This window comes from Calypte anna, chromosome 15, assembly GCF_003957555.1.
Source record: "Calypte anna isolate BGI_N300 chromosome 15, bCalAnn1_v1.p, whole genome shotgun sequence".
Classification (NCBI taxonomy): domain Eukaryota; kingdom Metazoa; phylum Chordata; class Aves; order Apodiformes; family Trochilidae; genus Calypte; species Calypte anna.
The window spans coordinates 4,916,746-4,931,848 of NC_044261.1; the positions used below are offsets into that span (position 1 = coordinate 4,916,746).

At 54.7% G+C, this 15,103-nt stretch overlaps 1 protein-coding gene and 1 gene segment (V, D, J or C); one reads left to right on the top strand and one right to left on the bottom strand.

Annotated features, from left to right (window-relative positions):
* On the bottom strand, window positions 1-463 carry LOC103536641. The segment is given in 2 exon segments: window positions 1-254; window positions 388-463. Coding segments are annotated over 2 exon segments (300 nt in total).
* Window positions 464-8,938: 8,475 nt separating this feature from the next.
* LOC103536553 (immunoglobulin lambda-1 light chain) lies at window positions 8,939-12,448 on the top strand. 2 transcript variants are annotated; one of them, XM_030460356.1, is made up of 4 exons: window positions 8,939-9,016; window positions 9,150-9,447; window positions 10,517-10,554; window positions 12,120-12,448. In XM_030460356.1, the coding sequence occupies exons 1-4, from the start codon at window positions 8,971-8,973 to the stop codon at window positions 12,437-12,439; spliced, it is 702 nt and encodes a 233-aa protein (XP_030316216.1). In that variant the 5' UTR covers window positions 8,939-8,970; the 3' UTR covers window positions 12,440-12,448. The 2 variants fall into 2 exon arrangements, with proteins under 2 accessions (XP_030316216.1, XP_030316217.1); XM_030460357.1 differs by having other exon boundaries at window positions 9,150-9,444.
* The last annotated feature ends 2,655 nt before the right edge of the window (window positions 12,449-15,103 follow it).

Sequence of the window (15,103 nt, forward strand, 5' to 3'; positions counted from 1 at the left end):
TCACCACTCGGCTTGGACCCCAGTGATGGTTAAAGTGGCCGTGGAGCCAGATCTGGAGCCGGAGAATCGTGAAGGGATGTTCGAGAGTCTGCCACTGCTACCATAGATGACAGTGACAGGGGCACTGCCTGGCACCTTCTGCTGGAACCAGCCATAGCTGTTGGTAGTCCCAGAGCAGGTGATCGTGACGGTGTCTCCGGGTTTCGCGGAGAGCACAGAGGGCGTCTGAGTCAGCGCTGCCTGGACCAGGGAACCTGGAGAGGGAGAGGAGAGAGGGGAGGAGATGGGGGTCAGACAGTGTCCCATGAGCACAGACCCCCCAAGGTAGTGGGACAGGACCCCTGTGCCCAAGGGTCCTGTCTGGCACAGAGAGTGTGTCCAAGGCACCTGAGCTGTAGGCGAGCACCACGAGGAGGAGAGGGGCCCAGGCCATGGCGCGATCCCAGCAGTTCTGTGTCCTCACGCTGGTGAAGCTGCATTGTGGATCTTGAGCTGCTTTTCAGTCCCTGCAGGCTGTGCCCAGCTGGGCCATTTCAGCACAGTGGTCCCCTTTCTGTTCCACTGCTCAGCATGCTCTGTGCTCACGGGCCACTGTCTGATACCCATCTCCTCCCCTCTCTCCTCTCCCTCTCCAGGTTCCCTGGTCCAGGCAGCACTGACTCAGACGCCCTCTGTGCTCTCCGTGAAACCCGGAGACACCGTCACGATCACCTGCTCTGGTGGTAGCATAAACTATGGCTGGTATCAGCAGAAGGTGCCTGGCAGTGCCCCTGTCACTGTCATCTACTATAACGGCAACAGACCCTCGAACATCCCTTCACGATTCTCCGGATCCAGATCCGGCTCCACGGGCACGTTAACCATCACTGGGGTCCAAGCTGAGGACGAGGCTTTCTATTTCTGTGGGAGCTGGGACAGCAGCATTAGTGCTGGTGTAGTGATGGAGGCACTGAGTAACTGGAAAGTCAAACCCCAGAGTCAAAGTAAGATCATCTTCCTTGTAGACTGGGTGAATTGTTGTGGTGGGGATGAGAGAGTTTCCCGTCCTCTTCAAGTGGCAGTGACACAGCTCTTGGTGGAACGTGTGGTGCGGCTGTTACTCTTACCTGGAAATGTCTAGTCCTGTGACTGGTCCCGTGTCCCAGAGAGGCTGGGAGAAGTCCTGCCATCTTCTCTGGGCATCCTGCTCTGGGGTGCCCACCCTGTTGATGCCCTGCCTCCTCTGTTGACAGCACCTGTGCCTAAGGGCACTGTGTCTCTAGGTGAGGTTCTCTTCTGTGAGCGCAGGATGTCTCGGGTAGGGTTCCCTACAGAAGCCATGAAGGCTGTTGGCAGGGTCTGAAGATGTTTCTTGACTTGGTGGAAGCTGTGGTAGGGGTGAAGGACAGCCCGAGCTGAGTCCTGTGCTGAGCTCTGCTCTCATCTCCTCCGGTGCTGTCCCTGAGGACCTTCTTGTCCCCCACACGGTGTCAGTGTGGTCCCGCACAACAGTCCTGAGGTTCACGGCGCTGCGCTGGAAGCAAGGAGGCTGAGGCCAGCCAGGTCCAGCCTGTCACCCCCTGGTGCGGGGCAGTCCCTGCAGAGCCCTGGGATGCTGCTGTGGCCCGTGCTGCTGCAGGTAGCAGCGGGGCTGTCCCTGGCCAGGCAGGTGGGGGATGATCTGTGCATTGGGTCGGTATGAACTCCAGCCCAAGACTACTGGTGGTCGATGTGAAGCCACTGGAGAGCTCCAGATCACTGCTGCTGCTGGAACTGGGGGCTTGTGTTTCCTAACTCTTGGGCAGCCTTGATGCTCCTGATCTCTGGGTGGTTCCAGTCCTCTTTAAAGTCCCAATTCCCTGCTCCTTAGTTCTCTTGTGGCACTTAACAGAGGTCCAGCCATGGCACCCTCCTTTGAAGCAGGACTCGATATTCTGAGCTCCTGTGTCATTGCTGCTGAGCAGTGTGTGGGTAGCACAGCCACGCGTAGGCCACCAAGTGCCCAGCAGATCTGAGTGCTCCACAGCAGGCAGACTGGTCCAGGAGCCACCACGGGGCTGTCCCTTGCCCTGTGCACAGGAGTTCCCAGTGCAGTGAGGCCACAGACCTCCTGGGCAGGCAAAGGCACAGGCACTGGGTTGGTCCCTGGCCAAGCCCAGAGCTCAGCAGCCTTGCTGGGAAAGAGCAGGTACCCAGGGAGCAGCAGCCCAGAGAAAGCCTTGCTGGACCAGAGAAATGTGTGCAGGAGGAGCAGGAGACAGGAGCTGCCAGTGAGCACTAGGAGACACATTTCCACAGAGGGGCTGTGCCCTAACAGGTGGAGGATTAAGAAGGAGTCAACACGGCTCCATTGGTGTGGGGACACGGAACTGGTGGGCTTGCACGACGGCCTGGGCCCCTCTCCTCTTCACAGAGCTCAGCCACAGCTCAGGTGCCCTGGACACACTCTGTGCCCAAACAGAGCCTTTGAGCATGGGTGTCTTGTCCCCATCGCACTGCCTAGGAGGGGCTGTGCTCATGGGGCACTGTCTGACCCCCATCTCCCCTCTCTCCTCTCCCTCTCCAGGTTCCCTGGTCCAGGCAGCACTGACTCAGACACCCTCTGTGCTCTCCGTGAAACCCAGAGACACCTTCACGATCACCTGCTCTGGTGGCAACAACTGGTATGGCTGGCACCAGCAGAAGGTGCCTGGCAGTGCCCCTGTCACTGTCATCTATGCTAACACCAACAGACCCTCGAACATCCCTTCGCGATTCTCTGGATCCAAATCCGGCTCCACGGGCACGTTAACCATCACTGGGGTCCAAGCCGAGGACGAGGCTGTCTATTACTGTGGGAGCTGGGACAGCAGCATTGATGCTGGTGTAGTGACACAGAGAGGTGGGAAAGTGAGTAACAGAGGAACTAAAAACAAGTTTTGTACCCTTCCTGCTTGTGGCTAAGCAGGGCTGTTGGGCTGAGGCCTGTTCATGTCACCTCTTGCATGGCCATGGCTGTCAAAGTCCCCTGATTGTGCCTCATAGTGCAGTAGCTGACCATGGGGTCAGGGGTGCATCATGTCTGTCCCTACAGAAGGCATGGCATTGCCTTATCACCAACCCTGCTGCCTGTTTCTGCTGTGAGCCCCACACTTGCTAACACTGCCTGTGCTCCTCACAGGGACCCAGGGTCTTGGCCTCTGTGTGTGGAGCTGTGGTCCCACTGCACCATTAGAAACATTGGCCGTAGGGGTCCTACCCAGCTGCCCAGCATGCGCTGTGCTCATGGGGCACTGTCTGACCCCCATCTCCTCCCCTCTCTCCTCTCCCTCTCCAGGTTCCCTGGTCCAAGCAGCGCTGACTCAGACGCCCTCTGTGCTCTCCATGAAACCCGGAGACACCGTCACGATCACCTGCTCTGGGAGCACCTACAGCTATGGCTGGTTCCAGCAGAAGGTGCCTGGCAGTGCCCCTGTCACTGTCATCTATGGTAGCAATGGCAGACCCTCGAACATCCCTTCGCGATTCTCCGGATCCAAATCCGGCTCCACGGGCACGTTAACCATCACTGGGGTCCAAGCCGAGGATGAGGCTGTCTATTTCTGTGGGAACTGGGACAGCAGCATTGGTGGTTTAGTGATGGAGGCACTGAGTAACTGGAAAGTGAAAGTCAAACCCCAGAGTCAAAGTAAGATCATCTTCCTTGTAGACTGGGTGAATTTTTGTGGTGGGGATGAGTTTCCTGTCCTCTTCAAGGACATGACTGAAATGTCCTCACTTCCACACCCCAAGGCATGCCTCTGGGACTGGGGCCCCCTCATCCCTGTGCCTCATCCCATGGTGCAGGTTTGTCCCCAGCCCCACTGGCTATTTTTGCTTGAGACCACATCCTGCTCATGCTGCTGGAGCTCCCTCTCTGCTAGGATGCTCTGGCCTGGCCAGCACTCCTCAAATGTGCCTGTCTGTAGTCACGTCCCATCTTGAACAACTTTGGCATTGCCTGTCCTCTAACATGCCAATTCTCCTTGCAGCACACTGGTACTCTGGCCTTGGCCTCTGTGTGCAAGGCTCTTGGTCTGTCCATACTATTTGGACAAAGAGGTCCTGTCCCCATCCCACTGCCCAGTAGGGTGTCTGTGCTCATGGGGCACTGTCTGACCCCCATCTCCTCCCCTCTCTCCTCTCCCTCTCCAGGTTCCCTGGTCCAGGCAGCGCTGACTCAGACGCCCTCTGTGCTCTCCGTGAAACCCGGAGACACCGTCAAGATCACCTGCTCTGGGATTGACAGCAGCTATGCTGTTGGCTGGTATCAGCAGAAGGTGCCTGGCAGTGCCCCTGTCACTGTCATCTACTGGGACAACAGCAGACCCTCGAACATCCCTTCGCGATTCTCTGGATCTGCATCCGGCTCCACGGGCACGTTAACCATCACTGGGGTCCAAGCTGAGGACGAGGCTGTCTATTTCTGTGGGAGCTGGGACTGGAATGCTGGTGAGCATCCATGTACTTCCCAGGGTGCTGTGGTTGGGTGCTCTGGGTTGACTGTTACTGTCTGCTGTAAGCACAGCCATGGCCATGCTGAGGAAAAATGAATCTGCTTTCAGCACCATGCTCCTGTTCAGCCATAAGTGAGATGGGCAGAAAAACCCATTCATTCAACCCTACACCAACATCAATGCTGCCATCCCAGTTCCCACAGAAATAGACAGCCTCGTCCTCAGCTTGGACCCCAGTGATGGTTAACGTGGCCGTGGAGCTGGATGCAGATCCAGAGAATCGCGAAGGGATGTTCGAGGGTCTGCTGTTGTCCCAGTAGATGACAGTGACAGGGGCACTGCCAGGCACCTTCTGCTGATACCAGCCAACAGCATAGCCGCTGTCAATCCCAGAGCAGGTGATCGTGACAGTGTCTCCAGGTTTCACGGAGAGCACAGAGGGCGTCTGAGTCAGCGCTGCCTGGACCAGGGAACCTGGAGAGGGAGAGGAGAGAGGGGAGGAGATGGGGGTCAGACAGTGCCTCATGAGCACAGCCCCCCCGAGGGACAGGACCCCTGTGCCCAAGGGTCCTGTCTGGCACAGAGAATGTGCCCAAGGCACCTGAGCTGTGGGTGAGCACCACGAGGAGGAGAGGGGCCCAGGCCATGGCGTGATCCCAGCAGTTCTCTGTCCTCTTGAGCTGCTTTTCAATCCCTGCAGGCTGTGCCCAGCTGGGGTGTTTGGGTACAGTGACTCATCACAGCATGCGCTGTGCTCATGGGGCACTGTCTGACCCCCATCTCCTCCCCTCTCTCCTCTCCCTCTCCAGGTTCCCTGGTCCAAGCAGCGCTGACTCAGACGCCCTCTGTGCTCTCCGTGAAACCCGGAGACACCGTCACGATCACCTGCTCTGGGAGCAGCTACAACTATGGCTGGTATCAGCAGAAGGTGCCTGGCAGTGCCCCTGTCACTGTCATCTACGATAACAGCAAGAGACCCTCGAACATCCCTTCATGATTCTCCGGATCCAGATCCAGCTCCACGGGCACGTTAACCATCACTGGGGTCCAAGCTGAGGACGAGGCTGTCTATTTCTGTGGGAGCTATGACGGCAGCATTGGTGCTGGTGTAGTGACCCAGTGCAATAGAGAAATGCTACAAACCTCCCACCATCTCAGGGGAGAGTTTTGAGTATCTGCTGTCCCTGTTTGATGGTGGGGCAGGTCCCCACCATGGCCCTGTCCTTTTTTCCCTGCACTGCAGGTGGCTGTGTCTCTGTTCCTTAGAACAGGTGGCCACTGTGTCTCTGTTCCTTAGAGCCCCAGGTCTGTGCCCATCCCCTGGGCACAGTTGGAGAGAAAGATTGGATAGGATGGGAATTTCCATTGGAAGTGTCCCACAATGATCATCCAGTCCAACCGCTGACCACTTCAGGGCTTACCAGAAAAAAAAGCCTGGTTTGAAATGCAATTACCATATGCCTCTGACATTGTGGGGCATCAACCACCTCTCTAGGAAGCCTGCTCAGTGTTTCACCATCCTCTTGGTAAAGAAATGTAGGGATGCCCCTCAGCAGCCCTATTCTTTTCCACACTGCAGGTCTGAGACTGCTCTGTGCTCTCCAACCAGCCCCACTCCTGTGCACATTCCCCTGCTTGTCTGAGTTTAAAATCCATAGTGCTTGTTGGTCATGGACAACATTCAGCTGTGGGGCTGGAAGGGATGGAAATGGGGGCTTTGATTCTGCCTTCTCCCAGCACTCCCCTAAGGGAGAGACTTGTTGGACCGAGTGAGACCCAAAAAACCCACTGCGGTGGCAATAGCTGGAGCAAGGGTTGGCATGGTCTCATCTGCTTCCCACAACCTATGGGTGGGAAGCTGGAGCTGTAGATGTTTTCTGCTCACCATACCCCCTGCCCCCAGTGCCTGTTCTCCCACACGTTTTGTCCCTCCAGATGCTCAGCTCAGTGTAGGGACAAGAGATTCATGCTTGCAGGGCCTTTGGGCACAGGGGTCCCATCCCCATCTCACTGCCCCAGGAAGGCTGTGCTCATGGGGCACTGTCTGACCCCCATCTCCTCCCCTCTCTCCTCTCCCTCTCCAGGTTCCCTGGTCCAGGCAGCACTGACTCAGACACCCTCTGTGCTCTCCGTGAAACCCGGAGACACCATCACGATCACCTGCTCTGGGCTTAGCAACTACTATGGCTGGTTCCAGCAGAAGGTGCCTGGCAGTGCCCCTGTCACTGTCATCTATGCTGACAGCAACAGACCCTCGAACATCCCTTCACGATTCTCCGGATCTGCATCCGGCTCCACGGGCACGTTAACCATCACTGGGGTCCAAGCCGAGGACGAGGCTGACTATTTCTGTGGGAGCTGGGACGACAGCATTGGTGCTGGTGTAGTGACACAGAACAATGTGGAAGTGATACAAAAACCTCCCACCATCGCAGGGGAGAGTTTTGAGTCTCTGCTGTCCCTGTTTGATGGTGGGGCAGGTCCCCACTTTGGCCTCGTCCTTTGTGCCTTGCACTGCAGGTGGCTGTGCCTGGTGTCCTGGCTTCTCTGTCCCTTAGAGCCCCAGGTCTGTGCCTGTCCCTTTGCTGATGGGAATGTCCTTACAGTAGTTGGGAATGTGCCTTTCTCCATGGCCATGTTACCCATCCCTGGGGTCCAAGCTGAGGAGGAGGCTGTTTCTTACTGTACCTGCTGGGACACCCATGCTGAGCAGGGTGATGGTGACTTTCAGCACTGGGAAGTGAGGCATAAACCCACTGTTGCCCCAGGGTCCATCTGATGTTTCATGCTGCTGCTGCTTGAATGTGGTGGTGGAGCAGCACATGTGCCTGGGAGGTGTCTCCTACCCTGGGATATGAGCTCTGCTCCAGCAGGTCCCCTCCATGCTGCTTGCAGGGACACAGAGCCCTGCAGCCCTGCCCGTGCCCATCCGTGCTCCAGACCCCCTGGGGTGGGCAGCACTGGGGACAGGGAGGGGTGGTGGGGTGGGGACATTTCCTCTGTACACAGCAACTCTTGGGCTGGGCATGAGGTGGCCACCATCCCTCTGTCCTGGGTTAGAGCAGGGGGCTGACCTCAAATCTGTGAGCAGAGCCCCTGGACTGCCCCAGCTCCAGTTTTATTTACCTAGGTCCAGCCCATTGGGCTGGTGACAGCTGGTGTGGAGCTATTGCTGGAGCCCCATGGCTCAGTGCTGGGTGGCTCCCATCATGCTGGGGAAATGAGAGCTTGGAAGAGCAAAGGTCTTGAGTGTTGGACCCTGGGATGTCAGAGGATGAGCCAGGGAAGAAAAGCAGCAAAGTGAGAGTGTATCACAGGTGCTGTAACTGAGGAACACCCCAGAATCACTGGGGCTGGTGGTGCCTCTGCAGATCATCTCATCCCACACACTGCTTGAAGCTGGGCTGGCTGCTGGTGCATTTGGAATATCTCCAAGGATGGAGACTTTGTCAGCTCTCTGGTCAACCCATTCCAGTGTTTTAGCATCCTTGCAGAAGAGAAACAGATTTTCTAACTTCATACAAATTTTCCTGTGTTTCAGCTTGTGCCCATTGCTTCTCATGCTGTCAACAGAGACCTCTGAGAGGACCCTGGGTCCATCTCTTTTTCTGCTCCAACTGGATCTTTATGATTTAGAGAAGATGCCTCTGAGGCTCCCACTCTTGGGGTCAGCCATCCCAGTTGGTGCTGCCTCTCTCCAATGAATGGCACCCTGAGCCTTTCATCATCCTCAGGGCTCTTCTCTTGCTCCCCTCTGTCCCCAGCCCTTGCTGGGGAACCCAGAGCTGCCACAGTGCTGGCCTGTGCCTTGGGGTGCTGAGGGGAAGGATCCTCTGTCCAGCTGCTGGAATCACTCTTGCCAATGCACTCCATGGACACTCGGCTGGCTCCTGTGCAACTTGGTGTCCTTTTGGGGCCTTTTCCTGCCTGAGGATCACCAACCACTCAGCCCCAGAAGCCTGAGCAGGGGTTGTCTCACAGGGAAAGGGCAGCAAATGGTGGTCACAAAAGAAGGGGAAAGGGCTGTGCTGTAGGGCTTTGGATCCATCAGGGAAAGCCAAGTCCTGTGTGGAGCTGGGGACACTTGTGGGAAGGGAAGCTGCCCGAAGTGCGGTGGGGGTACCGGGGACTGGCATCCTCCCAACCCTGTCACTGGGAACTCTGAGAGCCACATGCTCCCTGCCCCTGTGTCAGCTCTCCCATGTCCTTGTCCTTGCTACTTCTGGGGACAAAGGGTCTGTGCTGGTGGGTTTCAGACCCAGCTGAGACGTGTCCCTGGTCTCTGTGGCTCCACTCTGTGCCCAGGGACAAACCCCACTGCATCGGGGGGGGGGGGGGGGGGGGGGCTGGGCGGGGAGCAGGGAGTGGGGAGAGGAACAGGCAGGATCTGCCACTGAGCATGGGGTCAGATTTGCATGGAGGGGCTGTGCCCCATCTGGGCTGGAGCTTAAAAGCAGCTCAAGATCCACAATGCAGCTTCACCAGCGTGAGGACACAGAACTGCTGGGATTGCGCCATGGCCTGGGCCCCTCTCCTCCTCGTGGTGCTCGCCTACAGCTCAGGTGCCTTGGACACACTCTCTGTGCCAGACAGGACCCTTGGGCACAGGGGTCCTGTCCCACTACCTTGGGGGGTCTGTGCTCATGGGACACTGTCTGACCCCCATCTCCTCCCCTCTCTCCTCTCCCTCTCCAGGTTCCCTGGTCCAGGCAGCGCTGACTCAGACGCCCTCTGTGCTCTCCGCGAAACCCGGAGACACCGTCACGATCACCTGCTCTGGGCTTAGCAACTACTATGGCTGGTTCCAGCAGAAGGTGCCTGGCAGTGCCCCTGTCACTGTCATCTATGCTAACACCAACAGACCCTTGAACATCCCTTCGCGATTCTCTGGATCCAAATCCGGCTCCACGGGCACGTTAACCATCACTGGGGTCCAAGCCGAGGACGAGGCTGTCTATTACTGTGGGAACTGGGACAGCAGCATTAGCGCTGCCACAGTGACACAGAGCAATGTGGAAGTGACACAAAAACCTCCCACCATCTCAGGGGAGAGTTTTGAGTCTCTGCTGTACCTGTTTGATGGTGGGGCAGGTCCTCACCTTGGCCCTATCCTTGTTTCCCTGCACTACAGGTGGCTGTGCCTGGTGTCTTGGCTTCTCTGTCCTTTAGAGCCCCAGGTCTGTTTCCATCCCCTGTCATTTGGAGAGAAGTTGACCCCTGGCAGCACTGTCTCTTACCTGCACTGCATATCAAAGCTCCCTTTTGCTCCCTGCTGGCACCCAGAGTCCTGTGGGTTCCTCCCTGCCTGCCAGTCCCAGGTGTCAGGTGTTGGGCTTCCCTATGAAACCACAGCATCTGCACCAGTGCTGGTGTTTCTGGGAAGTGGGGAGGACAGATGAATAGTTTAATCATGAGGTTTAGCCTCACACACACTGTCTGATGGTCAGTGGTCCCCATTCACCCCATTTGCAAGCCACAGAGTGGCCTGAGAGGTGGCAGGTGCCCCCAGGGCATCCCAGAGCCACTGACATGTCAGCAGCACAGGGTACAGCAGAATGTTGCTCACCGTGCCTCCCAAGTCACCCAGGTCACACACACCAGTATACCCGAGACCTCCACCAGCCTTTCCATACCTGGATCAACAAATCCACACCACAGGCAGGGCTTGTAACAAGCACAAGGCATGAGGCCCTGGGTAGCAGTGGGTCCCTGGAGCATCCTCCAACGATGCAGCCGCAGCTCTGGAGACGCTGGCCAATGCAGTCCATGTGGAACAGAGGGGCCAAGGCTACCCATGTTCCTGTGGCTCCTTCAGCAAGGGCATGTGGTCATCCTCATATGGCTGTACTGCTGCTCCTGCCCTGCTAACATGCACCAGAAGACAGCTGGCACCATGCATCCATCCTGCTGTATCCATCAGGGCACCTCCATTCCATCACCTCCATCCTGCTGCTGCCATCAGGGCATCTTCATCCTATCACCTCCACCCTGACATATTTATGGTCCCCAGGACTGCTCCTCCCATCAGGCAGGATGTTTTTGCACAGCCCTGTGTCACTGTGTGGTGTATTTGGGGAAGGGACCAGGCTGTCCGTCATTGGTAAGTCGATGAATTCCTCTCAGTCTTTCCTTTTCCACCACGAAATTGTGACATTTTTGTCAGTTTTGGGACATTTGGCGTTTTTCTAGACTTGGCGTTGGGCTGGGGTCTTCAGCCAATTTGGGGACGGGCACCACGTGGGACACTGTGGGCTGTGTCTTGTCCCTGGGGACTCAGAGGTCTCTGGTTTGCTCCAGAGGACTGGGGAGAGAGGGGGAGGGTATTTTCTCAATAGAAAGATTTTAAAATTTGGCCAGAAAATATGTCTGAGGTCTTAGGGGTCCTATTTCAGAAACTCATGTTTAGGTCCCTAAGAAAGTACATTTTTTTCGTTAAAAAAATCAGTCTTAGTCTAAATTCTAAGTCCTCAACTCTCAGTCTGGGGATTTAAGGACACTGCCCTGGGTGAGGCAGAGGGACTTTGTGCTGCCAAATGGCAGCCTGTCCTCAGCTGTGGGCTGGCTGAAGTCACATCCAACTTTGAGTTAAAATGACACATCCCCAGGATCTCAACCAAAAGTATTCCAGGGATATCTTAAAGATCTCATTGTCCAGGTAAGCTGTGTCAAAAATGGAGATTATTGTGTTGAAAATGCTGTTGGGAACACCTTTTGTCTGTCTTTGTCTCTGATTTTTTAAAGAAAAACCCAGTCTGAATCAAATTGGTTGGGGCATAAGGTCAACAAAAATGTAGTTTGCCAATTTCCGCAGCAAAAAGTTTTTAATGTCAGAGTCCACCCGGTTTTAATATAGAGGAGATAGAGAGAGAGAGACATTGTACATTTGAGGAGGCAGCAGAGCCACCTCAGAAAGATCAAAAAACATCCATTCATCTTCCTTTGGTGATTCTTAGTTCTACTTTTCTGAGACAATTCTGAAAGTGTCTGAAAGCAGAACTGGGCAAAAAAGCAGGATACTTGTCTGTGGAATTTTGAGTTTTAGAAGTATTGCCTTGCAAAAGAAAAGGAATGTGTTCAAGGCAACTGACCAGGGATTTATATATATATATATATGTGTGTATATATATATATATGAATTTATAAACAACATATAACATCTATATGTTATATATATAACTTATATATATAAATATGTAAATACAGCAATATGTATGTTATATATAATTACATATATAATTATACATATATAACAATGTATACTACCTATAAATGTAGTGTATGTTGTACGTTTTATACATGAAATATGCAATATATATATATGATGGATATTATCTATATATATATTTCCATCATATATAATGTGTATATGTTCATATATATACACATATAGTGTATATATTCACATAGTGTGTATATATATATATGTACAAGTGGATATGGGCTGTATGTGTACTTGTGTTACATACACATATATACACATGTATTTTATATGTATATATATATATATATACATGTTTGTGTCCTAAATTTAAATACATTAAAGCTGTAAATGAGAATCTCTGAGCTGCAGGGGCAGCACGAAGTTCCTGGGCAGGGGGGCCTGTGGGGGGCTGTGTGGGGCACAGGGACCCCCCCTGACCTCCGTGCTTCTCTTTCCCCTTGCAGACCAGCCCAAGGTGGCCCCCACCGTTTACGTCTTCCCACCATCCAATGAGGAGTTCCTCGAGAAGAACACCGCCACCGTCGTGTGTCTGATTGGTGACTTCTACCCCGGGACCATCTCAGTGAGCTGGGAGGTTGATGGCCAGATCATCACGAGTGGTGTGGAGACGGGCCTGCCCCACCGGCAGAGCAACAAGCAATACTTGGCCAGCAGCTACCTGACTCTGAGCAGCAACCGCTGGCAGAGCGGTGAGACCTACACCTGCAAGGTCACTCATGAGGCTGGCAACGTGGTGAAGAGCCTGAAGAGATCTGAGTGCTAAGCCCTCTCCATCCCCCCCAAGGACCTCCCCGTGCCTACCCGCCCCTCCCTCGCTCTGCCCCTTCTCCCCCACCACAGCTGTCTCTCCCCACATCCCCAAGTCCCCTGCTCCTGTCCCCCACTCTGAGTGTCACACAAATAAACACAGACACTGAACGAGTGCTGGCTCAGCATCCCTGACTCTGTGTCCTTCACACGTGCCGCTCCCCCAGCGCCAGCTGGCACTGACCCAGTGGCACCAGTGTACAGGAGGGTGGGAGGGGGACACACACACACACACACACACAGAGTCATTGTTGGGGGTGTCCCAGGCTCCTGCAGCTCTTGCTCTCCCTGGGGACCCTCTGAACCTCCCTGGCACCCCCAGGACCACAGATGAGCAGCTTGGGATGTCATACTGGTGCGAGCTCCTGTGCCAGCATCAAGCACGTGGCCCTGGCTGTGCTGGCCTTGTCCTTCACCTGCTGGCCTCTGAGCACCAGGTCCCTTGCAGGGACAAGTGTCTTGTGGCAGAGCCAAGGCCAGTCATGTCCCTTTGCTGGCCAGCCCTAGCTCTGTCCCCATGTCCTGCTTCCCCTGGGATGGGGGTGCTGGTAGCCACCAGGGCATACACAGGTACCAGAATGTCCCTGGAATCCTGTGCCATGGCTGCACTGTCCCCTGTGTGCCACATCCCCAGCAGAGCCCCTGGGAAGTTTCCCTGCAGCCCTGCACCATGGTGACTCACAGCCACAGCTGTGGGCCACCAGAGCTGCCAGGAGCCACCCCCTGGGGCAGGGGATGGGAGCACCCAGCCATGCTGTCTGCCTGCTGGGGGCCATGTCCCCTCCCTAGCCTCTTGTTATAGAGGGGACAGCCCTACCATGTCCCCCTCCCTGGGTTGTGTCAGTGCCAGTGGGGACCTGGACCCCATCAAACTCTGGGTTGTCACCTGCCCCTGCAGGCACCTTCTGGGGACACAGAATCATAGAAGAGTTTGGATTAGAAGGCACCTCCAGTGTTGATGAAAGGTCCTCTAGTGATGGCAACTCAGCCTCCCCTGCAGTGAGCAGGAACAGCTTCAACTAAACCAGGGTGCTCAGAGTCCCTTCCAACCTGACCCTGAACGTTTCCAGGGATGGGGCATCTACCCACTCTCTGGGTAACCCAGGCCAGTGTTTCACCACCCTCATTGGAAACAATTTTTTTTCTGAATACCTAGTCTGAATCTACCTTATTTGGTTTAAAATCATTGCCTCTTGTCCTGCCATTACAGGCCCTGCTAAAAAAGTTTGTTCCAATTTTTCTATTAAGCTTCCTGTTCTCCAGGCTGAATGACCCCAACTCTCCCAGTCTGTCCTTGCAGCAGAGCTGTTCAAGCCCCCTGCTCATTTTTCTTGCAGCCTCCCCTGGACCCACTCCAACAGGTCCATGTCTTTCCTGTGCTGAGGACCCCAGAGCTGGAAAGGTCCCACCAGAGCAGAGCAGAGGAGCAGAACCACCTCAGCAGTGCCACACACTTTCTGCTCTCTGCATTGTTCCTTGTCTGGAAAAAAACACCCAAGGCTCCCAGGGAATAAGCACTAAGGCAGCAATGCCAAACTAGCCAGTTTGCAAGTACCAAAGAGAAACTTTGGAAGGAATTAAGCTTCATTCTTCCATCTCTTGCTCACAGGGACGTGCCAGGGTAGGCAGTGAAGGTCTGGACATCACACTGTTCTATTGCCAGCAAAAGGAGCCTCAGGTCCTCCAGCACTGCTGGTGCCCTCCCAACACAGTGTTGTAGCAGTGAAGAAGACTCTGTCCTGATGGGAAACTGCTGCTAATTGCCCAGCTTTGGTGCTTTATTCCCTCAGGCTGTGCAGCTCTCCACTGTCACATCTGCAGCCTCAGCCCAATGCTCCTGACTGGAGCAGCATTTTTAGGGGGCAGCTGGTGGGGAGGGGGAAGCAACCGGGCAACACTTTCATGGGGCTTGAAATCCATCTCTATGTCCCATGGGTAAAGCCTGGCCTTTGATTACAGGACACCGGGCTGAGCTTTTTGTGGGTTCAGTTTTGGGCAGGTCCTGCTGGGCCACGGGCGAGGGTCTTGCTTTGGCTCGGGGCTGGGTGAGCAGAGCTCAGGCTCATCTCCAACTCCAGGAGCAGGAAACCTCACTAATTATTGATTAAAAGATTTTTCTAAGCCCTTTCCCTAAGAAACAACGGGTAGAGAAAAACTAAAAAAACCAAACCTGCTGAATTATAGATCAGTGGCCCCGGCTCCCCCAGAGACCTCATCTTCCCCGCTGCCTGCAGCACAGGGAATTCCCAGCCAGTTTTACCCCATAAAAAGCCCTTTAACAGGGCTGGAGAAGCATCACTGGGAATAACATCAGCTGTCCTGATCCAGCTCCTGGATGCGAGGGAAGCAGTGTCTGGGCAGACAAGGCCTGTCTGGCTCCCACAGCTGCCCTCGGTGGGGTTTTCTGGTGAGCAAATGTGCAGAGTGATACCAAACCCTGTGCCTCTCCCCAGCTGCTCTCCTCACTCTGCCATCTCCTGTGCTGCAATTTTAAAGTCTTTTTTGGGGGGGGGGTTTTGGGGTTTTTTTGTTTGTTTGTTTGTTTGTTTTTCCCATCTCACCATTAATTTTAAAACAGAAGGAACTAATTTTGTAAATGAAGAGCTTTGGGAAGGATTTA

Coding starts and splice junctions, on each gene's coding strand:
- LOC103536553 (XM_030460356.1), top strand. CDS start 8,971: ATGGCCTGGGCCCCTCTCCTCCTCGTGGTGCTCGCCTACAGCTCAG. Junction 9,448..10,516: donor GACAGCAGCATTAGCGCTGC/CACAGTGACACA, acceptor TGTGTCACTGTG/TGGTGTATTTGGGGAAGGGA. Junction 10,555..12,119: donor GACCAGGCTGTCCGTCATTG/GTAAGTCGATGA, acceptor TTCCCCTTGCAG/ACCAGCCCAAGGTGGCCCCC.